General features: G+C 36.4%; 5 protein-coding genes across 8 annotated transcripts in view; 4 read left to right on the forward strand and 1 right to left on the reverse strand.

Moving 5' to 3' along the window:
- Window positions 1–11241, forward strand: part of atp2b3b (ATPase plasma membrane Ca2+ transporting 3b) — a gene marked incomplete at both ends in the record, with an annotated part of 29598 nt that extends 18357 nt beyond the window's left edge. The window contains one exon of the mRNA XM_079477335.1: window positions 10825–11241. Coding sequence (XP_079333461.1) covers window positions 10825–11241 — 417 coding nt within the window. The remainder of the gene's footprint in view (window positions 1–10824) is intronic.
- A 4677-nt stretch (window positions 11242–15918) lies between these two features.
- Window positions 15919–18217, forward strand: LOC306906372 (ninjurin-1-like). Its single transcript, XM_079477718.1, has 4 exons — window positions 15919–16028; window positions 17380–17608; window positions 17693–17822; window positions 18088–18217. The coding sequence occupies exons 1-4, from the start codon at window positions 15987–15989 to the stop codon at window positions 18152–18154; spliced, it is 468 nt and encodes a 155-aa protein (XP_079333844.1). The 5' UTR covers window positions 15919–15986; the 3' UTR covers window positions 18155–18217.
- A 294-nt stretch (window positions 18218–18511) lies between these two features.
- Window positions 18512–22183, forward strand: haus7 (HAUS augmin-like complex, subunit 7). The gene is made up of 10 exons (XM_079477717.1): window positions 18512–18707; window positions 19063–19178; window positions 19349–19416; window positions 19548–19609; window positions 19717–19799; window positions 20076–20285; window positions 20548–20656; window positions 20773–20988; window positions 21134–21245; window positions 21784–22183. The coding sequence occupies exons 1-10, from the start codon at window positions 18651–18653 to the stop codon at window positions 21843–21845; spliced, it is 1095 nt and encodes a 364-aa protein (XP_079333843.1). The 5' UTR covers window positions 18512–18650; the 3' UTR covers window positions 21846–22183.
- A 273-nt stretch (window positions 22184–22456) lies between these two features.
- Window positions 22457–23418, forward strand: LOC306906680 (ninjurin-1-like; the record flags this gene model as incomplete). Its single annotated transcript, XM_079478279.1, has 4 exons — window positions 22457–22489; window positions 22565–22793; window positions 22868–22997; window positions 23346–23418. 4 exons carry the CDS (start codon window positions 22457–22459, stop codon window positions 23416–23418), a joined length of 465 nt encoding a protein of 154 aa, XP_079334405.1.
- A 786-nt stretch (window positions 23419–24204) lies between these two features.
- Window positions 24205–27384, reverse strand: emd (emerin). 4 transcript variants are annotated; one of them, XM_079478447.1, is made up of 9 exons: window positions 26961–27384; window positions 26713–26810; window positions 25929–26012; window positions 25743–25838; window positions 25622–25653; window positions 25495–25532; window positions 25295–25336; window positions 24794–24847; window positions 24205–24679 (listed from the first exon to the last, which is right to left on the reverse strand). In XM_079478447.1, the coding sequence occupies exons 3-9, from the start codon at window positions 26008–26010 to the stop codon at window positions 24463–24465; spliced, it is 561 nt and encodes a 186-aa protein (XP_079334573.1). In that variant the 5' UTR covers window positions 26011–26012; window positions 26713–26810; window positions 26961–27384; the 3' UTR covers window positions 24205–24462. The 4 variants fall into 4 exon arrangements, with proteins under 4 accessions (XP_079334573.1, XP_079334574.1, XP_079334576.1 ...); XM_079478448.1 differs by lacking the exon at window positions 26961–27384 and having other exon boundaries at window positions 26713–26950; XM_079478450.1 differs by lacking the exon at window positions 26961–27384 and having other exon boundaries at window positions 25495–25529; window positions 26713–26794.
- Window positions 27385–27881: the final 497 nt, after the last annotated feature.

Genomic DNA, 27881 nt, shown 5'->3' on the forward strand with positions numbered 1-27881 from the left:
CTCTTTCCCTCTCCTCTATCTGCTGCCCACTGCTGGGAACCGTAAATGAGTATAGATTCCCCGTGACAAGAATCTATAACTCTGCTCTGTTCTGTTTCGAATCATTTGAAGTCTTCGTTTATTGCCTAGGAACTAATTGGCAACACAAAATGAGTCGCATCCCCACCGTCTGCATGGGACGCGACAATGACGTTCCTCAGACCCACAGGAATATTTGATACGGATCAGAACAATGTTTGACACATCAAGGTTTCAGTATTTTTATACAAGAGATCATATATTTTTTGAACTATCGATACAGTTTTAAAGAATTTGATGAAAAATAGACCCATGAGACTTTCCTTCAGGGAATCCCAGTTTGCTGGTAGGTGTTTTTTGGAACAGCTTTTGGTTTGTCATTAGCTGGGACAAGCTATTAATTATCAAGTCCAAACGTGTAGATCTTAAACCAGCTACTGACCGGCTAAAAACCAACTACCCTTTTCCAAAAATATTTGTTGGCTAAAGGTGGATTTTCTAACAGGGTTGTTACTACTTGACTTGTCCTTTATGAAATGTATTTGTGCGAAGTACAGATATGTTATCTTAGAGTGTGTTATCTCTCTGCTTAGATTTTTCTCCTGATTTTCTCAATTTCATTTTTGATTATATAGGCCTTTGCTGATCGTCCTTTTTGATTTGATTTGTAATGTATGAAAAATAGTTTATTATATTCGCTAACTCTTCCTTTCTTCCTTTTATCTCTCCATATCTTCTTCATTGTTTCCTTTATCTCAAAATGTCTCAGTTGTTGTTGTGGTTGTAAAACTCAACAGGTTTTATTAAGTGGACTGTCTTGCTGTTCAGACAAACTATTTTGTTTTGTAAGGCCTTGAAATGTGCCAAAATGTCCGTGACGCTCATTGATCTAGATTCTAGACTTTAATTCTACACTCTTGAAAATGAAGAGGCTACAAAATGTTCTTCACACTGATGCAAGAAGTTACCATTTTCGACCTCCCCCAACAACGATTAGGTTCAGAACCATTTTCTTAACTCTTTAGTCTAAAGAACCTTTTCCACAACAAAGAGTGGTTCTTTACGGAACCATACATTCACAAATTGGTTCTTCTATAGGGTTATGAAGCAGTTTTATTTTTAAGACTGTATTAATTCTCTCCATGACTTCAAGTGAGGGTTGTTTCTTTTTGAGTTTGTGCTTGGAATTGTTGTTGTAGTTTGCTAGAGCACACGATCTTTTGCATGCTGATTCCTTATATGTGGATGGATGGTTGAATTGTTAATTCAGTGCATTGAGTTATGGTTAATAAGTGGACTTCCACAATGACAGTGAAGTTGATTTGGGTTACAGAAGGTGAGCTGTGACGCCTGTTACTTTGTTGTACAATCAATAATAGTTACTGTAACTTCAAGGGAAGCCTGTAAGAGAAAAGCTTTTAAAAGAACCACATGCACAAACACTTACTTGCTCAACAATATAACATGCTCTCGTTTGGCCATGTTCTCGCTAATATACGCCATCAGTGAGCAGAAATGATGGGATGGTGGAGCATTATGAAGATATTTTTTAAAAATTGGAGTGCCGGGTATAGATTGCTGAAGTGCTTGTAAAGGTCCTTACAAGGTTTCCATTGATTGCCTGAATGCTCGACACTGAGTAAGCAAAACATGACACACATTATAGCAGCTCGCAACGTATCATCAGTCAGCCTAATTTAATCACAGCTTCCATCCAGAGAGCACCTCCATCTTTCAGTGTTATGTTTTTGACTGAGGGCATTTGCAGATTAATTATGGATTATGTGTTATGCACGATCAGTGCATGTTTTTACAGGACTGGCCGGTTTGGTTTGGCCTGCTGAACTTTCTCTGAAGGGTTTAACAAACATCAAAATAGATTCGGTGTAAGATGTTTTCGAGTTGTTAAGTATTTTGGAGGGTGTGAGGTGTGTGCTTTTATAACAATGTATTTGGATATTCAGCATTTTATTTGATCAATTACGGGACATCAAAATTAGTTATCAAATATACATCTAAGTATTCGTGCAAAAGGGATATTAGTAAACAGTTTATCTCCTTGAAGCATTTAATTTCCAAAACATCAGTAGCACCTAACAGAATTAAAACAATGTTGTCTCAAGAATGTATCATTTCTTATTATATCACGATAAAAAATTACACACTTTAAGCATGGTTGCAGGTCTTTAAGAACTAGTTCAACTAAAAATAAATACATTTAGTCACCCTCATGCCATTCCAAACCTGTGTGCTGTTCTTCTATGGACCACAAAAGTAAGACGAAATAATCATACATCTTGACATGTAAGACCACGTACTACAGCTGTGGAAAAAAGTAAGAGACAGTGTGTCTGAATTGACTATTTATAGGTAGTTTAGGTAAAATTATAATTTTTGTTAACTACTGTGAACTTCTAAGAATATTCCCAAATTTAAAATAAAAATGTTCTTTCTGTTTGCATTTATTTGCTAAAAGATATAAAAGATGCTCTGTTTTTTACGAGTAATAAAAATGAAATTTACAAGAATATTTTTTTAACGTGGGTTTTTTAAAGTGATGTTCATATTCCCTTTTTAGTAATACTGTATATAGCAAAATAGCAAGACAGTAATATTTTTACATGTACCTACGAAAAGTAAAAAAATATATTTGATAACCTGGATTTTTATCATAGTTTTCATGTCTCTTGTCATGCTATCAGTCCTTCACATTGCCGATGGATGACTTTATGTCCCTCCCGAAGTTAGATTTTGTTGAAATTCTATAAACACAGGCCTGGAATAGCAATAATTGGGAGTGGTCGTTGCCACCTATGAACACTTAACAGTTGATGCTCCGCTATGAAAAACAGCTTATGAATTTGGAACGGTATTTGGGTGAGGAAAGAAATGACAGAATAAAATTTTTGTTAAAAGCTAAACCCCCAAATATAATGGTGTTAGCATTGTGTGTAAAGACAAGATTCAAGATTCAACTTCTACCAGGTGAATTTTAATCCCAAGCTTATTTTCTTCTCGCTCTCCTCCCTCTTTGCTCCTTTCTCTCTTTCTCTTTCTGAGTGTATATATGATATGGTTCTCTCTCTCTCCTGCAGATGGAGGTAGTGAGTACGTTCAAGAGAAGTGGTTCGTTTCAGGGTGCAGTGAGACGTCGCTCCTCAGTGCTCAGCCAGCTCCATGACGTAACCAATATTTCTACCCCCACTCATGTAGTTCTCTCCACTGCCAATACGAGCGGCGCTCCCGGGAGTGAGTTCCCCTGCTTTACCCCACCTGTGTCAGACACCACACTCGCACAAACACACATGCAAGACCACCATTGATTGTTTACAAACACACACAAACACGTCATCTCTTCACATACATCCCTGCTGAGAAGACCTGTCTTGAACTTGAACTTGAACCTATTCCAGCGTGCAAAACACAACATTTGCTGGTCTTCTCAGCAGGGATCTTTAAATCTTCCTCCTCGCATACGTCGGAACATGAACAAACCTGAACAAACACATCCTGCCGTGTATGCTGTGGTACTCTCTATCTCTCTTTGTTTGAAACCACCTCTTTAGACGTATCTTTGTGATTGAGTGTCTCTTTGCAAGACAGCCTGTCTGGCTTTGACTGATTCTCTGTGGGCCGCTGTTTGTGTTCCCCCTTCTCGCATCTTCCTCAATCTCTATGTGATGTCTTGCTGTGTCGGGCCTTTTCTCTTGCTGTTGGATTCTTCTTTGTTGTCTGATGGTGTTGGTTTTGTTTTCGAATCCCTCTTTCTCAAAAAGCCGTTCTCTCTGTTATCTCTTACAGCATTAACTGATAGCTTCAGCGGTGTCGATTCTAATCCTTTCTTAAAAAAGTGAATATATGTGCCTCAGTAAGTGTGAAATAGTGGTAGTCAAATGATAGATAGTCAAACCCTAAAATTGATGAAATTGGTTAAGCCACTGTTGCTGTGTTGGGATGCTAAAACAAACAGAGCAAAAAAAAAGTATTTTGTGAGCGTATAGTTGTCCCTTCATATTAAGATTGGGTGGTCAAAGAAAGTATTTTATTAAATAATTGTTAAGTTAGTCAAATCTAACAACTTCTTGACAAGAATAAACCTGTTCTACTATTCAGGTAGTTTTGCTACAAATATCCACTAAGAGAATACAGAGAGAACATGGCACTCACTTTTGTTGTCAAGCGTGGTTTACTAAAAGAAACTGGTAATCCAGTAAGCCGAGGTACTCATTGTGGACCGCTATGGCTTTTGTACCCTACACAGGGGTAAACCTTCGAGTATAAAGCCCTAAAAAGATCTTGTCTCTCTGTCTCTCTCTCACTCTTTCATTCTCTTCCCTTACTTATTTTCAGATGATGCATTTTGTACCCCATCATGAGATTCTGTAAAAAGCATCTTCTAATGTCTCTGTGCTACTGGCTCCCTTCCACAGATCCTCACAGTCTCTTTCTCTGTTCCATGGTTCACTGTCATGGCTTCAATCTATTGTTTATTGTGTCCTATTCTCTCCTATGTAGGCATCTTTTGTCTTTCCAATTCTAACTAGAAAATTAATTATTTTAATGATGTTATTTGTTAAACAAAGCACTTTCGCAAATGTATAAGTATATTTTGTGAAAGAAATGTTCTGGGTTCAAAATAGTCTCTACCGACAGGACAGTATGTGTGACAGGACATAATCAATGAATCAATCAATCAATCCTATAGAATCAACTCCAAAGTAAATGTTTGTGTTTGCATTATATATGTGTTGCGTGTATATTCATATGTTTATATGAATGCACACACATACATATGTATATACAGCAAATACGTACATAGATATATAAACATACACACACATTAATCGATTTGACAGCACTACCAAAAATGTAAGTTCTGTTTTTTCTCTTCCTCATGTTGCTTCAAACCATTATGATTTTCTGCCATATTCAAAAAGGGGAAGTTTGGAAGAATGTCCACACTGCTTTCTTACAGACAGTGAAATTGGAGAGATGGCCCTCACTGCAGAACATAAGATCCAGGATGCAAGGTTGGATCCAGATCCAACTCCTACCACTATATATACTTAACCGTAATTTAGAGAGTAAGTTGCAACTTGTTGTCACCAACGTTTGCTCTTATCAACTTCATAATGTAATGTACGCCTGTAAGTAATAATCGCAGTTAAATACTTGTTAACCCAAACCCCCTTACCCTAAGTCTAAATCTAATAAAATACATTATTAAAATGTGTTAATAATTAAGGTTTGTCTTCAGCAAGTTTGTTTTCCGTCGAAAGAATAACTTTAGTTGCGGAAATGGTAGAGCACAACACGAGCATGTTGTGAACTCTGTAAACCAACCAAAACGCAGTGGAAAACGACTGGCTTCAATGTAGATCAGTGATAATGCAATGGGAGGAGACTGGATCTGGATCCAACATTGCCCCCTGGGTGCGGTGTTCTGAGGAGCTACTGAAATTAGATGGGGACTGGACCTGTCCAGCAAAAAAAAAACATAAACAAATATGACTCTTTTGCTATTTCAAATACTCATACAATATAGGCTATCTGTGTTAGGTGTTAACTGAAGTCTTGCTTAACAGCAATAGCCACCATGAACTTTGACTGTAAGGAAAAGAGCAGCTTGGATATCCTGCTATTAAAATATTGTGCGTGCGTGTTTAAGAATGTCATACAGGTTCGTAACATGAGGCTATGAGGACAAAATTACAAAATCTTTAATATAACACATCGATAGAATTTTTAAGAATGCATTGGTATGTTTTCTATTTCTAAATGGACTAACCGCTCCTTCAATAAATCACTGCTTATTGGTTTGTGTTGCTGCTATTTCTCCATCTTTGTGTTTAGATTTTTTTCAAGGGTAGAAGTGTTTTCCAGGGTAGAAGAATTTTGACCATCATGTGTCATTTCCTTTGCGCTGACAGTTCCATGACATGCTTCATGCATATCTGTGCACTTCTCATCTGTTTACATCACTGTACTCGCTTCAGTTTAACCTCATTCATTCATCATCATGTTAGAAGTTTGACCACAAAAGCTGTTTTTTTTCTACTGTTTGGTTAACAAAGCACTTAGATGAGGTTAATACATTGACACGCTTACATAAATATAATATTTTTAGTTAATATGTATTATGTGCCTTTTGAGAAGAGGCTATTTTTAAAAAAGATAACACTTTATTTAGATCATCTATTCTGCTTTCTAAAAATTCTGTACGTATTTTTTTCCTTAACAGCTGTCTCACAAAAAAACTTTTACAGATCAAGGTTGTTTTCATTGTAGGTTTTGTGAGATGTGTTGAAGTTGAGATGAAGCACAGCATTGCTGCTGATAGATATTCATGTTTATCTCTAGTCCGGTAGCTCAAACATTTGCCTTGTATGGTAATGCCTCACTGCTCAAAGGAGATGCTTGCTATCAGTTAGCAAGCTAGTGGAAAAAATATTCTTGTAGTTGGAAGGTTAAAAAGAGGTTTATTTATTCAGAAGTTTGTATAAGCCTTGAATCTTTGATGTCTGCCATCTTATAAAACTAATCATATTCATGTGTCTGTAGCCTATAGTTTTTTTTGTGGGGCACAAAAAACCAGGACACATGTCTCAAGTTTGACAGCAAAATCCAGTTGCAATATAGGAAAAGATCAAATGTATTTCATTGGCTATAGTTAAAAAATACCATATACTGTATAGGCAATGAATATGCAATTCATTTTCAGCTTCATTGCCCTTAACAAGTGTTGGATTTGCAATTCACTTAATTGGGAGAATTTGTTGAGGTTCTGAATAATCTTAAGAACATTTTGCAGTTGCAAGTTGAAAGGATTGTCTCGCAAAATCAACACAGTATACTGTCGATATATCATTTACTTTATAATTTAACACCTTTAGTATTTGCCTTATGATGGCCACATTATGCATAAACCTCACAGAAAGAAAACATAAAACGTCAACATGATGCCATTATTTCACTGTTTCCATCACTGCTTTGTTAACTTCTTCCTCTCCTGTCCTGAATTCCTCAACACTTTGTCTGCTTCAAGTCTTTCTATGTAGCTCTATTTTTGTTTCAGACATCTTTGGGAAATATTTGTTGAGTAAAGAATTTTCTTTTATACAGTTTTTCCATCAAGCTTCTTTCTTTCTTCTCTGGCTGATTGAGAGCAAACATCAATCAGTTTTGAAAACACATGTTTCCCAAAAGTGGGCGCTATACTCGAACGTTTACCTGTATCCATGCCAAAACAAAAAGAAACTAAAACAAACAAAAAGAAAAACAAACAACAAAACGATTTCACAATGCAGATTTGCATGACTTCTTTCGTAGCAACAACAGGCTCTTTGGAAAAACAGCACTTAACCAACTGCTTGACCGTCCCTTCCTGTTAGTTTGTTTGTTTGTTTTGTCTCTTGTGAATTCTTTCTTGGTCATTTTAGCTTCTTTTCTTTTGCTGGGTGTGTGTTGGGATGGTTGGGGGGGGGGGTCTGCACCGGCCTGCGGCCACAGCAAAAGGTTGTGCTCTCGAATCTCCTGCTTTCTAAATATATACACATGATAGACATAGACGTGTGTATATTTGTCACAGCTGCATTTGTTTTACAGCATGGGCTGACTGCTTACCATCATGCATTTGAATGTTTACTTTGAGCTTGTTTTCAATCGGGTCCTGTTACAAGAGAACGAGAACGCTGCACTGGAATGAGCATTGTGATTTTTTTTCCACTTTTCTCCACATTACCAGACTGAAGCAGATTCCATCAACACACATCGACTATCTATTCTGTGTCATCTGCACTCGTCCTCTCTGGTGCATGCCAAAAGATGCTCTCTATCTCTCTCTCTTGCTCATGCACTGAATATGCTTTCCACCCATTTTTAACCATCAACAACTAAATCTGTCATCTAAAGTTTCATCCTGGGTAGTATAATTTACCGATAAAAAAAAGAAAATTCAATTTCAGGCATATGATACTGTACAAAGGTGTGATCCATTTGTGCCAAAAAGGTGATTTTTGTAGAAAGAAGAGACGCCGTGACCTTGTTTATTGTGCCTGCTGGGCTCGTGTCAGTGTGATGGTGCTTGTGTCACATCAGTTGGTGTCATGTAATCAATGGCTCAGTGCCAGGAAGTCACAAGACTCACAGAAGTCATCATTATCCATATAGATGATGCTAATTTTCTGAAATTATCAAACTTTTCCTCTGGTAGTCAATGTGTTCTGAACCTGGTAGTCAATGTGATCTGAATCATTTATCATATACTAAAACCAACACACAAATGCAGAATAGTCATATTTTGATGTTTCTTTAATTTTGGGTCCTTTAACCGTATGTCCCAGATTTTTGTTAGTAGATCAAACGACATACATTTTTTTATTTTATATATATTGTATGTATTGGCCACAACACCGATCAAGAACCACTTCCCATAAATACCAAGTGCTTCTGGGCTATTGTTGAAATTTACTGTACTGTGTTGAAATTGTTTTATTTAAACTTTTAAGTAAGTTACAAGTATCCTTCAATTATTAATGCCCAAAACAGACTATACATTTTTATGGTCTTAATGGGAAAAGCTAGTGGTTCATAATGGTATTTTTATAATAGAAACTATAAGAAATTCTATGTTTTTTCAGCAAGGAAATAGTCAGTCAGGAGATGAAAACATGACACTTGATGTGCAAGAAAAAGAAATAATTTTAAATCTTTGTAAATATCACTTCATGACTTATTTAAAATACATAAAATATTAAAATACGATCTCAAAAATTTACTTCAACTTTTTAATACATTTTAATCACAGAATGCTATTACACATTATATTGTATGTCATTTGTGACATTGAAAATGTAAAAACTGAGAAAGTTAGAAATCCACAAAAAGTGCCCACAGTTGAAGAAACACCAAGTAAAAAACAATATGTTATTTTTGTTATGAGAGTATCAAACAAAACTTGAACAAAACTCAGTTTCCTTATCAGAAAGATAAAACTATATGAGATTTCATATAATTTGATATTTACCACACCTCAGTAACAGTATCTCATCAAAGCCTATGACCTATTTTTCATTAAGGGCGTGTTCATACTTGAAGTTCCGTTCGTTTGGTACATTTGGTCCGGACCCACAACATTTTTTCCAAAGATACCGAACCTAAAAGCACATGTGTAAGGCCACAAACTGAATGGTCTTGGCTTCCGTAACGTCTATCATGCGACAGAACTCTGAACATTCATAAAAATGATGCGTGCTGTCACAAACACGCTCGTTTCTGTCCTCGAAGATCTGCTGCTAAGACGGCTTTTGCACACACCTCTCTTCTAGCTGTACAATCATGTGATTATTAGCGTTGCATCTGGTGACATCACATCCTGTTTTTGGTTCGGTCCGATGCCTTTGGTCCATGTTGCGTTCCTTTTACAATCGAACAGCAGAGCAATCGCACCAGAGTTCGTTTAAATCGAATCAAACATAGCATATGTGAACACGCCCTAATGGTCATCATCAGCCTCATTCCGCATGCCCATTGCTCCTATTATGACATCACGATCACATGACTAGAGTGCCATTGGTTGATTAGCATCCAACCAATTGGTTGTATTGTACTGAATGCTGCTACCAATGAGGAGTAATCATGTCTCCTCCACGGGTGACTTTACAATCACTGCAGGCTGTTGGTACAGGTGGGTCCTCCCTCCGTCACACAAGCCAGAACTCCAGTCATGCATCTGACTTTTTGTCATGGTCTCCATCTGATGTTTTGCTTAGCACTTTGTTGCGGATTCTAACCCACTGTTCCTTTCATTGGCTGTGTGTCTATGCGTGTATCAAGTTTTCGCTGTTTCTGTTTGTCTTTTTCATTTAAACACTATTGGTCAATATACAGTACACACATAACATATGTTTTTTTCTTTTGCCTTTTTTTGTTTATTTCTGCTTCCCTATGTCTCTCTGTTTGAGGCCTAATGCGTTTTCTGGTATACGAGTTTATGATAATGTCCATCCTCTTTTATCTTTGAGTGGTAACTGTGAACTGATAGCTTGGGTTCCTGCGTCTTATAGATTTGGTTTTATTTGTTTGTCACTTTCTTTGAGAAACTCGTAAGATCTGGTTGCGCAGCGTTAATATCATATTGTAAAAATGCTTTCGATTTTATGTTTGACAAACTAAATTATTGGGTAGTGTGTAATTTCTGACCCACTATCAATGCGAAATGAAACTGCAATGCGAGTAAGAAATCTTTGAGAAACACAGCAACAAAGGAGCTGCTTCGACATTTTGATGAGATTTTTCGTGTTCCACAAGTAAATGCTTGCAGAATATTTAATTTTAATGCAAAAATGCCCAGAAACTGTCACTCTGTTGTAGTAACCAAATTATAATGCATGCCTTTTGCCACAAACATTTTTGAAAAGCATTTTTAATCTTTATTAAATATAAAAATATACAGCAATCGATTAGAATTAGAAAAACGGTTTGCTTATTTTTGCAGTTCCATTTGGTGCCACTTGTGTACAGAAATCACACACTGAACCAGTTACTGTTAAGCAACAAAATGATTTCCCAAAAACCTAAAACAAAATGTATGAGTTAAATTGATTCAGTGAGCATTTATTTTTGCAGCAACCTGATCTTGAGCTGTCTGTGCATTATAAAGGCATGTTCAGAACAGGATCAACAGTGATTCAGATCTATCCTGCTGCACGTGTACTAAAAATGTCTTTGCTCCACCTTTCTCTCCTTTTTTTCCCTTCCTTATTTTCTTTTGCCCTCTTGTCCCTCATTCCCTCTATTCACATGTAGATGCGGGTGGTGAAAGCGTTCCGTAGCTCCGTTTACGATGGCATCGAGAAACCCGCGTCCAGGAACTCCATCCACAACTTTATGGCGCACCCCGAGTTTCTCATCAACGACTACATTCACAACATACCGCTGATCGACGACACGGACATTGACGACGAATCTGAGTGGTCCAAGCACAACCACCACTTGCATCCGGCCTTCCGAAAGCCCCCTCCTCCTCCGGTTCAGCATCCGCAACGTTCCCGCCCGCCGCCCCGCCCCTATCGCCAGTACAGCCTCCCCACCACTCCTAACCGCAACAACAACGCCATCGAGAGTGGCATCTACCACCCCAACCTCCCCGGAGGCCCAAATGGGCACAGGACATCGCCCACTCGAGAGCCCTACCCTCTTCTTACTCTGGAGACATCTCTGTGAGTGACTTCCAGAGAAAATAACTTTGATGACCTGCGAGTTAGGCTGACAGGGGAGGCCCTGGTGGACGTGTTATACTCTCTGAGCAGAAAAAGACAGTGTCCATCACATTCTGTCACTGTCGCCACTCCCACCAACCACTTAAACACTCCTCACGTCTCAACAACAACAGCTCCACAGGTATCTCTCCTCTCACTGTGTGGAGAGGAGGCCAGTCTGCTGCGTGTTTTGGTTTCTTTGGATTGATGGAAGTAGGTGAGGAATCCAGACCTGATAGTGGTTATATAGTGCTGGTGACTCCAAATGCAAAGAAATATAAGTTCCCCACAGGTGGAGTAGGGGTCCATTCACCTTACTTTCTATCGGTGTTACCTAAAGTCAATATTATTATGATAATGTTTTGACTTCGTACTATTTCCACCATTATCGTGAGCAGACTATCATTGCCACATCACAGTACAACTTTTATTACTGTGTTACTGATGCTTTATGAATTAGCTTTAAAACATTTTATTTATTTATTTATTGGCTGATCATGACATCTTTGTTCAGTTTCACTATCTCTCTCATCTATCTTATCTCTCTCTCTCCTTGTCTGTGTGTGTGTTGTGTCTGTCCTAAAGCTTAAAAAGGCAACAAAAACGTACTAACAAAAATATACATTTGACGCTTGAAGCTTAGACTAATTCAACTAGAATGCGTCTGCTAACAACAAAGACAAAACCATCGCAGCACCGGTTTGATTTCCGTAGTCCGATCGTTGTTTTACAGCAAGAAATCTTCGTTAGGTCCGATGTTTAAGGCCAATTTGTAGCTTTGTATTTTTTCATTGATATTTTAAACATTTGGTGGAAACGTTCGTGTTTAAAATATGGATTTGGGCATTCCCATTTCAACGATACGGGTTGGAGTTGCTAAGTTTGGCCGTTTCGTTGGATTTCCATTATAGCAATGGTAGTCAGCCATTGTTATTGCATCTTACCTTGTTCAGATTTGCTACAACTGCAAACTCATGACTGGGTAGGTTTGCCCAGACTCAACATTGAATGGTGTGTATCTTTTCTTTCACGTGTAAGCCATTCAAGTGCAAATGACACCAACAAATGCATCAACCCTTTAAACATTTTCAAGCTATTACATTTGCGCAGTACAAACATACCTGCTGGCCCTTTAAATACATTCACACATGCATTGCTTTTTTCCACTGTATGTATAGAATATTTATCAGATTGTGATAAATATCTGTGATGAACTTTAATACCTGCAGACTGTGGTCAGAGGGCATAAACCAGGGTAGGGACATCCATCTTATACTGCCACACCATAGTTGAATGAATATCAAAGATAGGAACGATGGACAATCTTTGAGGGTGTCAATAATTTTGCACAATATCAGGATACGCCGTTCTAGGCAAACACCCAATCGGTGACGCGTTCAGAACGATTTGTTGATAGACACACTGTCTGATTACTGGTCTCATTTGCAGAACGATGTGTTGGCACACAACAATAATCCCTACGTGCATGAATCTCCATGACAGTATGTTTGATTCAATTACATTCCATCGACATTCCGCCGATCAGGGGTTACCTCCTTCTACACCCCATAGCCATCTTCTGGACTGGTACAGTTATGATCGTATAATCGATGCATTGCAACGTAATACAATCATTTGGGGAATGTGACCGGCACTTATGCAACAGACTGCCCTGTCCACAGCTGTGAATACGCTTCACGACATGTATATAGGAATTGCAAAAAAAAGAGAAAACCTTTATCTGTATAGAATTACTTTTCTAGATTGTCCAGTTTCGAGAAACTGGCATATATTGGAAGCGGACAATGCAAGCATGAGCGTCATTAGATCATGTCATTGCATTGGTCAGTTGTGTCTGTGCAGAGCATGTTTATATCATAGCACTCCTCACCGTCATTGTTTAACTTCACTTTTGTCTGTTGATGCTTATCTGTGGCTCAAGCTGTTGGTGGACGTGTTTCTCCGCCCAGCAAATCTGTGCTGTCATTACGTGGTATTGTCCATGATGTTCTCCTCCTGTTACCCTGCCCGGTTTTCCATACAACATGTGGCGAGGAACTTGGAGCCGGAGCAGTGTTACAGTGCCAATCTGACTACTTGTTGAATGCCGGTAGATGCGCTGCTTAAAATGGGTCGACCCAATTTTGTTGCGTAGAGTTTGGATCTTTAAATGTGTGCTTCTATAGTACACAGTATGCAAACGTTTGTAAGTCAAATGAATGGGATATTTTATACTACAGCGGGTGAACAATACCTATAATCTACAGCAAGTGTGCAATCGGTGGATGCTTTTCTATCCCATAAGCCCACTGGAGCTGAGGAGCCATCAAACTGGAAAACTGTGAGCCATACCTTTTTGAATGTCAAAGTTGTTTCTCATGGTTAGATTGTTCTTTTTTGACAACACCAGAGTAAACAGTTTTCCTGTTGGTGGTTAAAACATTAAATTACAGACTGGTCAAGGACAATGGCAACGTGGTGGTTGTAGCATGTCCAGGAATGTATTCATACACCTGTCTACTTACAGAAAACTCTAAATCAATTTGTCTGTCTACCCATTTTAAGCAGGACGATGAAAACTGTCACTTACCTGTGTTATATGTGTATGAGTGTGTCCGGCCTTTTAAATAGTTCTCAGGATCAGGCAGTTCCAGTGGAGTCTCTAAAGATGAGAGCACTGGCAGGTCTAAGAGGCTGAACCCGTTTAAAGGCACAGACACAGTCAACAGGCCAAAGTTGTGGTCACAGAGGATGAATCACTTAACCTGCTAACCATAATAAACATTTCTTAACCTTATCCTCAGCAAAGCTCAACTACCAAAATAGGCCTCAAGCTATGCTCGTATCTGAATAATTTTAAGACTAAACTATATCTAAGTCGTATACCCCTATCATTCAACTCTCCAGAAAGTGATGATATATATTACAGTGGCATATGTATGGTATTTCTCCTTTCCACCACAACAGTACACCACTTCATCAAGACTCAAAATCCTGATAGAGTGACAAGAACATATATAATGCACCACACACACACACACATATTATATATATATATATATATATATATATATATATATGTATAAATATATATATATATATATATATATATATATATATATATAGCTGAAAAGAATATAATTCAAAATTCCATTGTCTGCCTTCATTTTGTTCCATTCTGTTGTAGAAAAATCACGCAAGGTAAGGTGAAAAAAAATTTATGTGAAAAAGAGTAAATAATATAATATATTTAATATAAAAGTTATAAATTATTGTACAACTGCACCATCACTGTTCATTTTTTGCCAAAATGTGCACACGTGCATCTTTTGTTTACAATTGAAGCACATGTTTTGTTTTACTCTTTATTGTCTCTTGCTCTTTCTTTCTCCTTTTGCTTTTTTGTAAAGAATTAAAATTGAACAGCTTGTACATTATTATTATTATTACTATGATTATTATGACTATTACGATTATTATTGTCTTTTTCCAGCAGTGCTCTTTTAACTGACGGAAAAAACAACTGCACATTCTCCTGAACATACACTTACTGCTTTACAATGGAAAAAAGACAAAAATAGAAAAAAATCAACTATTAAATATATTAATAATTACCTGCCTGTTACTTAAAAGAAAAAAGTATCTATCTATGATGAAAGAACACTGCTGTATACTGTAGACTAAAATGTATGGAAATCTAAGAATTTAATGGGAAAATAAGTCAACACTTTTTGTCTGTATAAAAAACAAATCAAAGTATTCTACAATAATAACTTTGACCAGTGTCAGTGGTTGTGTTTCATTGTGTTCCTGTGATTTCCTTTTCTTTGGCTGATCAGTACAATGTTTTATTAACATTATAAGACTTTATATTTTAAGTAGATCCTCACTGCATGTTTCAGATAAATATTGCATGACTTAATGTAGACCTTGTATAAATACACCCAGACTTCTACCCTGAACTGATGCATATTTTAACTTAGAGAATCATTCTCATTCTTTGTATGTTACTTAACATGTGCACCGCCCTTATATACACTTGAGTCTAGTAACGTACATACCTGTATGAACATTTACAAAGAAATGTAGGAGACAACAAATCACCTCAAATATGCAAATAATGCCCATCTTGTTGTTCTTAGTTGAGGAAAGGCAGTAAAGGTTAAAAATGTAATGCTTGTTGTATGAGGGCAAAACATTGTTTTAATATGAGGCTACACAGGTTTTCTACAGGTTTTCTGCCTTTTCTCTCCCTTGCTCTTACAGCCATTAATCTGAAAGATTCAGTGTGTTTGATTGCGTCAAGAGTTACACCAGATATTCAGAGCAACAACATCTCACCTGTGATAATATAAAAATTATGATGAACAACAAAGATCCTATCGTGATTTAAGGTGAGGAAAATACGGTGAGTATCAGTGGGCTACAACAATGAATAAAAACACCAAACCATGTATAATATATATCATGCTCATCCTTATATGATCTGCTGACTGTGCATTATCACTTAAATAACTATTTACCTATCAAATGCATTACACCCTAAATTCTTTGTTTAAAAAGTCGTGGGAGTGACACAAGAAAGACCAGAACATCTATTGGGTAGGGATATAAAAGCACAATCGTTGCTAACGTTTCAGTCGAAGCACTAACTTCTCAGGCAACATTTATTTATACTACTTCTGGTAAATAGTCCTGCTAAATGGTGGAATGGAAGAAGAGAAACAAGCTCTCGACTCCGGAAAAGAAGAGGTACGACAGGCTGTGTTTGTTCATGATGGAATATCACACACACTCTTCAATAAACACATTGAGTTTTCTATTGAATGAATGCTTGTAACTGGTCTCTGTAGTAGCAATAAGTATTCATTTTAATAATGTTATGAAATAATATTTGATTCAGTTCAGTTGTTGTTCATTAGGACAGAACTTTTGGTTAGGTACGTGTGTGGGATGAAACATTTGCTCAGTTATGTGTTTGAACAGAACAGTTGTGCTCTTTAAATATTGACAAGCAAATCCAGGTTTATTGATTGCTGGAAAGACAATAAACACATTTTACCATGAGACAGGAATAAACAAAACTCAAAGACTAATAAGTATCACTAGTAAAAGTAAAAATAGCAAAGTGGGGAGTTCACCTAATCTTCTGCTGACATCTCCTGCAGAACCTGTAGAATTAAATCACTAGGGAACACCCCCATCATCACCAACACTATGTGCTGTGCTGAATGACACATTCTTGCCTAATCCCTTGACAATGTCACTGCTAGTACTATATATAATTACTGCTGGTTTTCATGGTCATGTGTTTTCTCTTTATACAGTATACTACCTTGTACTGTACATAACTGTCATTTTGATATTTTGGCTACAGGAGCAAAGTTCCCTACACATAACTTGTAATTCATAACTCTAAACTCACTTCGAGTAAAAAAAAGTGTTAATCTTAACCATTTTATATTTTGTTCTAGGAGACTTAGTCTTGAAGGTTATTTTATCTTTTAAAACTCAAATAACTTTTTTTGAAGGTAAAAGTTAAATTTGACAAAAAGATTTTAATGCAGGTCACCTCAGGAAGCTGTCAAGTTGAGATCACAGGATCATTCAAATATTACAATTCTGTCTAAAGCGCTTTTCACAATTCTGCACTGTTTTACAGTAAACGCATAATAGTACAGATAGTAGATATAAAATAAAAATCAGGAAATTATACAACGCATTGCATAGTGCTATTCAAATACTACTCACTTTTACCATCTCATTAACTTCTTTTAATTGACATATTTGCTTCCAATAAATGATTCATGGCTAACTGTGATTAATTATGCTCTAAATAATTAAGAGCACATAATATTAAACATCAACCCTTGTGTTCTGTTTGGTGTCCGACCCCAACGTTTGAATACCTTAAAACAAAAGTAATACTTTAGTAACTGTAGTGTCTGCCGTGGAACATTTTCCTTATTGTTTGGAAATGTATACTACATAGAATACAGTGCTTGACAGCTTAAATGCAAATCTCAGGATTGGTTTTGGAAATCTGCCTCCCAATGATTATGAAATGAATGGTCTAAATACTTGACTATTTATTCTCTGTAAGGTTCCTGACACAGGAAAAGTACATCGTCCCTTAAACATGAATCATTACGCTACTAAGAAGAGCGCAGCACAGAGCATGTTGGATGTGGCGCTGCTGATGGCCAACTCATCTCAACTAAAGACAGTACTGCACGCAGGGCCGCAGCATCGCTTTTATGTTGCTCTTATTGTGCTTATCTCCTTTTCCATCACATTGCAGGTCATTGTTGGCCTCTTATTGATATTCATTGGTTAGTTTACTTTTATTATGTCTGTTTTATTTCAGCAAATTTCGGTCTAATTTCGTTAATGTATTTTTCTCTTGTTCCCTTCAGTAAAGTATGACCTGAATGATGTTAAGAAACAGCCAAGGCTAAACACAATGAATGATGCGGCCACTATTTTTGTGTTCTTTACTGTTCTTATCAACATCTTCATCACAGCGCTGGGATTTGAATCTGGACAGTAAGCAAATCCTGTTAGTTAATAAATGTAATATTTTTTTCAAAACATAAAATATAGTAAATCATTTGTGAGTTCAGTTAACTGAGATAATGTTTGGATTAGTATTTTATTATAAATAAACGTTTAAGTGAGCAGCTAGAAAATATTTTCTTTCTAGAATATGTTTGTCTATGTTCGTCACAGTGCAACTCTTTATTCTTTACATCAAAATAATGCCCAGACTTTATTTGTATTGCTAATTTTACATCCCTTCTCCGTGATTCAGAAGCAGCATAATGCCTGGTATTGCTCTCGCTCAGACCAGCTCTTACAACATCTCAGAAGATGTATAAGTTATCCAAACTGCACACAAGGACTGCTCACACGTGACTGCATTGACACACTGTGCCCATCAGCATAATTGAATATTATAAAATTATAAATATATTTCATATGTAAATATACACTGCAAACAATCAAAATGTGTCTTTTTGCCATCTTTTTCTTTCTTTCTCTATCTGCATTACTAGCCTTATCTGGAATTATCTTTGTGAGCATAGCAGAAGCAAATGTGTTATTTGATTTTTATACACTTTGTATGTAAAGCTGTACAGTTATGAATAAACGTTTTAATTGAAGAATTAACTGCACGTTTTAATGCTTTTTGTGTATATTGTAAAACCAAGTTCAGTTCGAAATAGATACGCGACCACTGGGAGTCGCTGTTAGAATAAACATTTGTCTGACTGACCAGCTGTGGTTTTGAACCGCTCTCGCGGTACTTTGATGTCATGCGTCGGTTGGTCTACGCAGCCGCATGAAGTCGAACACGCCTACTGACTGCAAATAATGGCGGGTAATTCAAAAGAGCAGCAACTGTCTCTGCAAGTTTATAACACTCTTCAGGTAATTTTCCTTACATTTTACTCTTTATACCTTTATAGAGTAATGAAATCGTTTGCCGATGTTTCGCGTTCGCTTCTGTTTAGTGGCTGAACGGTAGCGTCAGGGCACCACCAAAGGCAGCGTTAGCTAACAGTTAGCTTACGTACATATTTATATTAATTTTTATAAAGGTTTTACAAGGTATTATTACTACCAATATGGTCACACATTCGTGTTATCAAGCTACGATGACTCTTGCTAGCGATGTATCTTATCTATAAAGTCGGTAACTTTATGTGCAAGAAACTAGACCAAAAACGAGATTATTCAGATGCGAACTACGTGTTGATGGAGAACATGATTTGTTGTCATTCAGAGTCTCGGATGTCCTATGGTGGATGGGCTTTACCTGAGGGAGGCAGACAGCATCCAGGATCTCCTCTGTTCACCTTCATTACATCGCACTGATATTCTCAAGTGGATTTACGTGAGGTCTGCTCTCTGAAGAATGGATTTTGTCTCTACTAAATAAAATATGATGATCGTACACTGAGTGACCAAGCATTAGGATAATGATGACACTTCTATTAAATATAATCAGTCATTTGTGTCCTAAAAACCTACCCGTGTTGATTCTTTTGTATGTGCATTTTCTTACAAAGCATTTGTCCTTCCCTATTGGAGAAGTTTTCAGCATTTAGAACAAGTCAGATTGAAGAATTAGTTCAAGGTAATCTTTTAATTGTTTTATTATAATGAGAGCAGAATCTTTATTTTGTGGCAGAAAGAAAAACGTGCACCTGACACATGCTGTGCCTGATATTATTATTCATAATTGTTTTGTCGTTTTTTCAAACGCAGAACTCACTCGGTTTGGTCATGAAATGATGCTTTGTAAAGCTAATGACCAGGATTTAATAAAGGTGTGTACTTATAAGATTTCAATAAGGGCATTGGCCCAAATTAGTTAAGAACCGTTTTAAAAATAAATGCAGGTTTTATTTGATCTGTCTTTTTGTGTCTCTTGTAGGGTATTGCACCACCCTTACGGCAACTTGTCTTTTTGGAACAACTTCTAATGATTGTTCAAGCAGACTCATCTATATCTTCAGGGTATGTGTGCCACTCTCCGTGTGATCACTTAATCCCATACCAACACATCAAATTAATTTGTATGGCCTTCAGAATTAATGTAGTATTTATATTTAGATGCTTAATGTCTCTGATGGAACAGTGGTAGTTGGTCAGTTGTATTTTTAATACATGACGTTTGCTTAACCTGAGTTTTGCCATCAGTTATTGATTAATTGGCTTAGAACAAAAGTCAAGTCTTGAAAAATTATTAAATAACTCTTTGACATGCTTTTCACTTCTTGTTGATGGATCTAGTCAGAACTCATCTTCTGGAGGTGAAAGTGTGAAGAATGAGGATCTTCTTGGACTGCTGATGTCTCAGGATCAGTCTTCTGACCTGGATCTGGTTCTGAACCCAACCTGCAATCCCTGGTCTGCACACATCCGAGAACATTTAATACGAACACAGTCTGCACCCAACAAGGTGAACGGAAACCACAGCAAACCCAGCGATTGCATAAACAGGTGTGTATGCTTACTGTAAGTACTTTATTGGTTGTGTAGACAAATGTCGGATAGCTGTTGACTTACGCTTGTTTACACTTCCAGTTCTCTATACTGTAATTGTGAGTACAATAACAGTTGTTCATGTCTTGTGTCAACAATTGTAGTGCAACATCTCTATTGTTGCCACATGCTGCCACTTAATGTAATGTTCTGAGTGAATAAAACGTTTACATCGGCATTTGTCATATAAATAACAGATTGTTGTACTCTTTTATTAAAGGACTGATTCTGAACATTCTCGCCTTGGAAGTCATGGAGAAGAAGATCTAACTGAGGCCATGGCACTTCTGCAGTCTACCCGGATTACATTAGAAAAGCTCCAAAAGCAGGTAGGACCATTATTCACCTTCTTCCACATTGATATGTTATTGTTCTTTTACCAATACCATCTGTCAGTTATTGATATACTTTTTCCCTATAATAATGTGCTATATCTGTTTTGTAGTTTGAGTTCCTGCAGACGCATCCGTCAGGTTCTGCAGCTGCAATGTCACCCTGTGCACTGAAAGTGGCCATATCTGATATGTTTCAATTCATGACTGCCTTCAGTCACATCTACAACACAGACTTTAAGAGCTACTGTCAGAAAGTTCCTCCTGCTCTCAGTGTCAGCAATAATGTGTTTCAGTCTGTACATCAGCTCCTGCATACCTGTAATATGGTAATCCCCCTTTCTTCTTTGGTTTGCGGTTTACTTGTTGCAGTCATATTAACTAATAAGACATCTTATTTTCCTGTACTTTCAGTAAAATAGATGAAAGTTTAGATCAAGTTGCATGTAAATAATAGCTTTTTTTATTCTGTAGGAGCTTGTGGCTCTTAAGCAGCTGTCTGAAACTTCACTGTCACTTACACAAACAGTAAGAGAGCTGCAGACCGACAGACGGTACTGGTCTCGAGGAGAGAAGCACACACTACGTGAGTTTTATACTGCGCGTTTATGGAAACACTTTTACCGAACTTTGAAAAGTAAACACAGTTCAAAGCTGTCTATTCATAAGTAACAGTACAGCTTGCTGTTCAGCTCTTTTAAATAGGATTTAAAAGGTTAATTGTAGATTTAGGAAAGCGATTGTACTATACAACTTTTTGTTTTTGGGAGATACTTTCTTACTAGAGCACTAGTGCATATGTGGCTCAAAATATGAGCAAATTGAGCACAATTTTGTATGAACACTAACTGAAGTCCAGAACTTTAATAAACATAGTAGTATTACTATTTTTACTACTGTATTATTATTACTATTATAAATGGTTATTTATTACTGTAGACTGCTGTACTGTTTGTTAGATTCTTCTTTTTTACATAACAATAAGTTTGTAGATGTCAACCTTCCAAGTTAGATCTTATCTTTGGATCTTGCTTGAAAGAACATGTTTATATAAATAAATAAACAATTCTATTTTTATATATAGTTTTGTATAATAAAAGAAATCTTATATTTATATATTTTAGCCAACCAGTTGGAGGAGCTGAAGAACAAATATGTGGCCTTTCTCTCACTTCACCAATCATAACTCGACAGGAGTCTGTATGCTGCCTCTCTTACTGTCTCGGCAATAATGTACAGTTCATATCTTGAATGAAAGTTATATGTGGCAAAGAAAACATGAGTGCTGTTTGCATCTTCTGTTTTGTATTTTAATGTTGCTGTTTGCATCTTCTTTTTTGTATTTTAATGTTCCTGTTTGCATCTGTTTTGTATTTTAATGTTTCACAAAATTAAAGCAAAGCTGTCGTGTCACCTGGCTGTTATTCATCACTTAACATTTACTCAGATGTACATTTTGTCATCTGTTATTGATGTTAATAACATAATTGTATTAATTATAATAAACAATTTATCATGAGGTTTCGTGTTGTCAGAGTTATTAGTAAGTGATTTGACTTACAAATATGCAGCTGTAGTATATTATATTACAATTTATTTCAGTACTTCAGAAATATGCAGTCAGAAATTAGTGAAACACAGGGTGTTGGCCATTTACAAATTAAATGTACAAATTCAAGAATAGCTCCAATGTTATTGCCTGTTCACAGTCTGGTGGGAGGGACAGATGGGAGGGACTTTAAGTATTTAAGTAGAACAATTTTCATAAAGTACTAGAGGTGTTAGCGTACCCACAAAATGGAGAATCAGACACTCAATCCGTCATGCGAGGTAAGTAATAAAGTTTTTTATTTGCAGGTTAATCAAATGCGCAATACTTGTAAATGGGATTTTTGTTCCCTCTAGTCTCCTGGCAGAGAAAAAGAACATCGTCCCTTGAACCTAAATCATTACGCCATTAAGAAGAGCGCAGCACAAAGCATGTTGGATGTGGCGCTACTGATGGCCAACTCATCTCAACTAAAGACAGTACTGCATGCAGGACCTAATAAATCATTTTATATTCCTCTCATTTGGCTGATTTCACTGTCCATCGGACTACAGATCATTGTTGGTGTCCTACTAGTCTTCATTGGTCAGTTAATATTCATACTTGTCATATTTATACTTTTTGTTTCAATTATTAACTGATGTTTTCTCTGCTGTCAGTGAAGAATGACCTGAATGATGTTGGGAAACAGTCAAGGCTTAACAGCATGAATAATGTGGCCACTGTTATTGTGTTCTTTATTGTGATCGCCAACATATTCATCACAGCGCTGGGATTTGAGTCAGGAAGGTGAGATATATTACATTATTGTATTAAAGCTTTTAGTCCAGAAGGTCTTTATCACATAATGAAAAGATGGGTTGGCTCAGTCATTTTTACATTAACATTTTAAGCATTTGGCAGACGCTTTTATCAAAAGCGACTTTAAGTGCATTATACTATGCATTTGTTTCTATGTTCAATCCCTGGGATCAGACCCATGACCTTGGCATAGCTAACGCCATGCTCTAACCACTGAGCCACAGGAAAGCATTTTTATGAATATAACAACTTAAATCAGGCAATGAGTATTTTAATTTTTACATCTGTATTTATTAATTTATTGTGATGGCTGAATTTGTATTTCTTGTGTTACAGACAGGGTGAAATGACTCATGCTGCAGTCTCTCAGACACAAACTGCAGTGTCCCTCATACCAAACAGCACATAAGAACTACATGTGCAGGTTCACATGCCCTGCCTTCTATTTCATGATTTAACTTATTTAACTGTATAATGTCTTCTACCTACTTCTTACAGAACACCCTACCTATCATTGCCATATATGAGCAAAATGTCATTTGGTGTTTTGTAATGTTCATTATGAATGTCTGAACTTCATGTTAATGTTTATTTACTATCTACACAAAATATATTTTTTGTTTTAAAAATTAAAGCTGACTGGCTGAGAAGTTTTTAATGCATAATCTTGATTACTACATGTTAAATCAATTCTGTTGAAAAATGACAACACCTACTGTTAAAAGATTTATTCAAGTCGCTTCATACAAAATGTTTCAAACTTGTTCCAGGTACAAATTGAGGCAATACGCAAGATAAATTGCAGCATAACTATTTGAATGGAGAGACGGTCAATAATATGCCTCATAGAATCTCACACTAGGAATTTACAGTAAAAAAGGGAGAAGCATAAGAATGCTTAAAAATAATGTTTAAATTTGTATTAGCATTTTTATTGAACAGTCTAATGAAAGCAATAAGGAACTCAAGGTGTTGCTATATTGTGAATAACGGATGAAGGAGGAGCAATTTGTGCTCAGCTTTTAATTCAGTGGTACATACTCAACATCATCAAAAATACAGTTTTAAGAAATCATTGAATAGAACTGACCTTGTACCACATTATGTTCCAAGAACATGTGCTATATGCATATTACCAAAAACATGTTATTTTCAGTTTATAATACCACTCAAAGTAGACTGGGAGAAACATAGCTTCAGAGTAAAATAGGTTTTTTCATTTTTTAATAAAATTGAGAATGTGCATTTTTTTATTTAATCATATTTTTTTCTTGTATCATAAAAGATGTGCAAAACATTTTTAGTAAACTCTGGAATTGCACATTGAACAACCAGTTTAAAATATAGCAAAATAAAAAATTCACAATCTGTTCCTGAATAGAACATGTTTGGTTATTTTTAAACTGAATCAATTTCAGTGGATGACAAACATCTAAAAAAGCTTAACAGTATTCTACTTAATTTTTTTAAAGGGACCTTCTTCTGCAGGCTCCATGGTCGAGTACAGGTAATAAAGAAATACAGCAACGACGACAAACACCAAGACACGAAGCCAACCCGGAACACCGCCAGATTTGTTTTCTGAGCTGGCACTTAATTGGCTGGTTTTGGAAACAGATGGGCCTGGCCGAGAAGTCTGATAGGTTGTTCGAGTTTGGCTTATAATGGGCCTTGAAAATAAATAGGAATGAGATTTTATTTTCCAACGCTGTTGCAGGATAAATCAGAATACATTAATATTAATTCTTACAATGATTATAAAAAATACATAAAATAAAACTCACTTGTGGGTGTTTTCTAAATCATCTCTATAGTTAGTGTATTGAGATGATCTTGCACTGGGGGGAAACATAAATGCAGTTAATCCATGAAATCAGTAGGTGGATATAAGCCATTTAATGATAAAAACGTGACTTTTGGGTCATGTTAAAATGGAACAAAGACAATTTTGGTAAGACTTTTTTAAAATTGTTACTATATACATTAACATATAAAGGACACCAAAACATGCTGTCTCACTTTTTTTCAATAGAAATGTTGCCTCTGTTTAATATTCATTAGAGGATGGAATTGACTATTTCTGTCCTGCAGAATAGTGCTAATTCAAGACTAGGTGACAGAAACCAATATACACAACCACTGTTAAAGAAAACATGTTTGTGTAACTGGACTCAAGTCTTGACTCCAGAAAAAATTATTGTTATGACAACTTTCCTCTGTGACAGTTAGCCCCAGTATTCCTTATGCAATACAGATATAACAAGGAGATGAAAAATAAATCTCACTTGTGAGCAAAGTTTGAATCAGCAACTTTTGACCTTCTTATGCTGGAAAGACATAAAACGGAAGTACATATTTACTACATATATGCAACAATTGTATTATATATCATTTGTGACAGCTGCAAGACATGTTGTTGATATAAATAATTATTGCAATGTGTTTTAAGTTTATTTAACATTAATAAATAAAACAAGGTACTTACACATCCCCAGATCCATCAGGCATTGTAAATTGTAGCTGCTTTTGTAGAACATGAAAAACATCTCATTTATAAACTGCATAGAGCTAACCCACATCAACAATTCAGTTAGTTTCTTAAGGATACTTACAGGCTGATAAGTAACATATTCCACTTCTTCCTCTATAAAACAAAATAAAAGATTGTCAGTGTAACTATATACCCAAAATACAGATGATGACAACGCCTGTATTATCATTCTTAAGCCTTACGTTCTTCTCTGTAGAATGTCTTGTCAGGTGAGGATGGCTTAGTGTTTTTGGCCATGGTTTCTTTCAGTTTCTTCTCATAGAGTTTCCGTGTGGAATCTGCAAAACAAAACCAACATGTGAATACTTCCAAATCACATTAGGCAACTTTTGCCTTTGATCAAATCTAACTGGTGCTGGTTTACATACCTACTATGGGTCCATGTTTGATGCCATATTCATCGAGCAGCTGACCAATCTCTTTATCAGACTTATCACTTAGAGAGGCCATGGCTGCAATAATCAAAGTATGATGTTTATCATGTTTAAGGTATAATAATATTATTTATTAATAAAAACATATATTTAATAAGGAAACTATTTCTTATTTACAAAGCAAGTTATTTTAACAAAACTTTTTGAAGGTACCAAATAACTCTGTAGTGGCCTACAGTTCTATACAGCACAGGTTGAGTTAGAAACGAAACAAAATCAGCTGCTCATTTTATCCATCGCTTGGACAAAAACAACAAAAACGTAGTGATAAAACAATACTCACTGGATGAAAATACACACGAAATAAACGCCGTTTTAGAAGCTAAAACATCTGGATCTTTCACACATTTGCTAAGTTCAACACAACAGCTGTAAACTCGCGCGTCGGAGGTATCCTAACTTGTTACTGTGACCAAAATGCATGTTTGTTACGCAAAAAGGCCAAACGGAAGTACAATCTTTCGTCAAATAGAAAAACATAACAACTAAAACGCATTTAGAGAAAACAACTTTAATATCTTCAGTGGAGTTAAGGGAGATGTAACGTTAACGTATTTCGGGAGCTAGCATGCGTCGCCACCTCAAGAACGCGTTTAGCAAGATTCAAGATAAAAAGGAAAACAAAAGCTCTACATTAGCTATAGTTTGGTTTGTGCTAACTCCTACACATGGCCAACTTGTGTAGGTTAAACAACAATATTTTAAATAACTAATTTACCTCAAACGCTTCCACGAACTGATCCTGGATTGAAGTAGTTATCCTACGCCGTGGCGTGTCGCACTCATGAGGAGGAGTCATTACTTCCTGACACATTCCTAACCAGTTTATAACGTCAATAAATATTTTTGTCTACACTGCTAAATTCAAAATGCTTTGCAACGTGACCAAATCATAGTTACTACTAGAATATACATTTGCATGTTCTTGGATTTAATGAAGGAATTATTTGTAATACAGTTGCTTACCGCAGGGGGGCGAGAATGTGTGCAACACGTTCTGGGTTCGGCTGTAGCGTAGCGTTTCATTCACCGTCCTGTATATTAAGCACTTAACGTATTACCTACCTTTATTTGGCAAGTTAATTTTGACTGAAGATTTATGTGTGATGAAATATTCAGCAGCAGTCGACTTGACTTTCACTTAAGCCCTTTTCACACAGAGATGCCTGGAAAATACACGGAAAATGTGTACAGGAATTTGTCCCTGATTCCCCTAAAGACGCGTGACGTAATATACTGCAATGTAGGCCTAATGTTATGTGCATTTTTTTGTCGTGAACATAGAGTTGATTATGGTGAAAGATACGTCATTGTGGTGTTTTTAAATAGCTAAATAGCATATTATTGACTCTTGCAAACAGCGCCGCCGCTCCCACCACGCGCTGTGCTAGGCTATTTTTTGGTGCCCCCACATCACTTTGTGCCCTACGCACGAGGGGGCACCAAAAATAACCTAATGAATTTTTTTTTAAATCTAAAATTATTTCATTAGGACATAGAAATATTATTAGGCAGGCACATTTTAGCCATGTGTATGTAATGACAAAAACGTCCATTTTAAAACAAACTTTTTTATTTATATTTTATTATTGGTATACGCAGAACAAAAGAGGCACAAGAATGCAAGGTTAGTTATAGCCCAACGAGATTAAGCTTAATATAAAATGTCATATGAAAACAAATAAAAGCATATTGTTCTGGCTTGTTCAGTGCAAATTTACACATACAGCCTTTATGAAAAAATATAACGGAAAGCAGCGAAGTTCAAATGAGCCAGTATTTTTGCAACATAGCCTAATACAATACAAAAGGCAGGGTATAATACAGTAATATGATGTACAAAAATTTAAGCTTATTGTTATTGTTAAAGCATTGTTAAAGCAGTTT

The sequence above is a fragment of the Barbatula barbatula genome, assembly GCF_947034865.1.
Source record: "Barbatula barbatula genome assembly, chromosome: 17".
Taxonomy (NCBI): domain Eukaryota; kingdom Metazoa; phylum Chordata; class Actinopteri; order Cypriniformes; family Nemacheilidae; genus Barbatula; species Barbatula barbatula.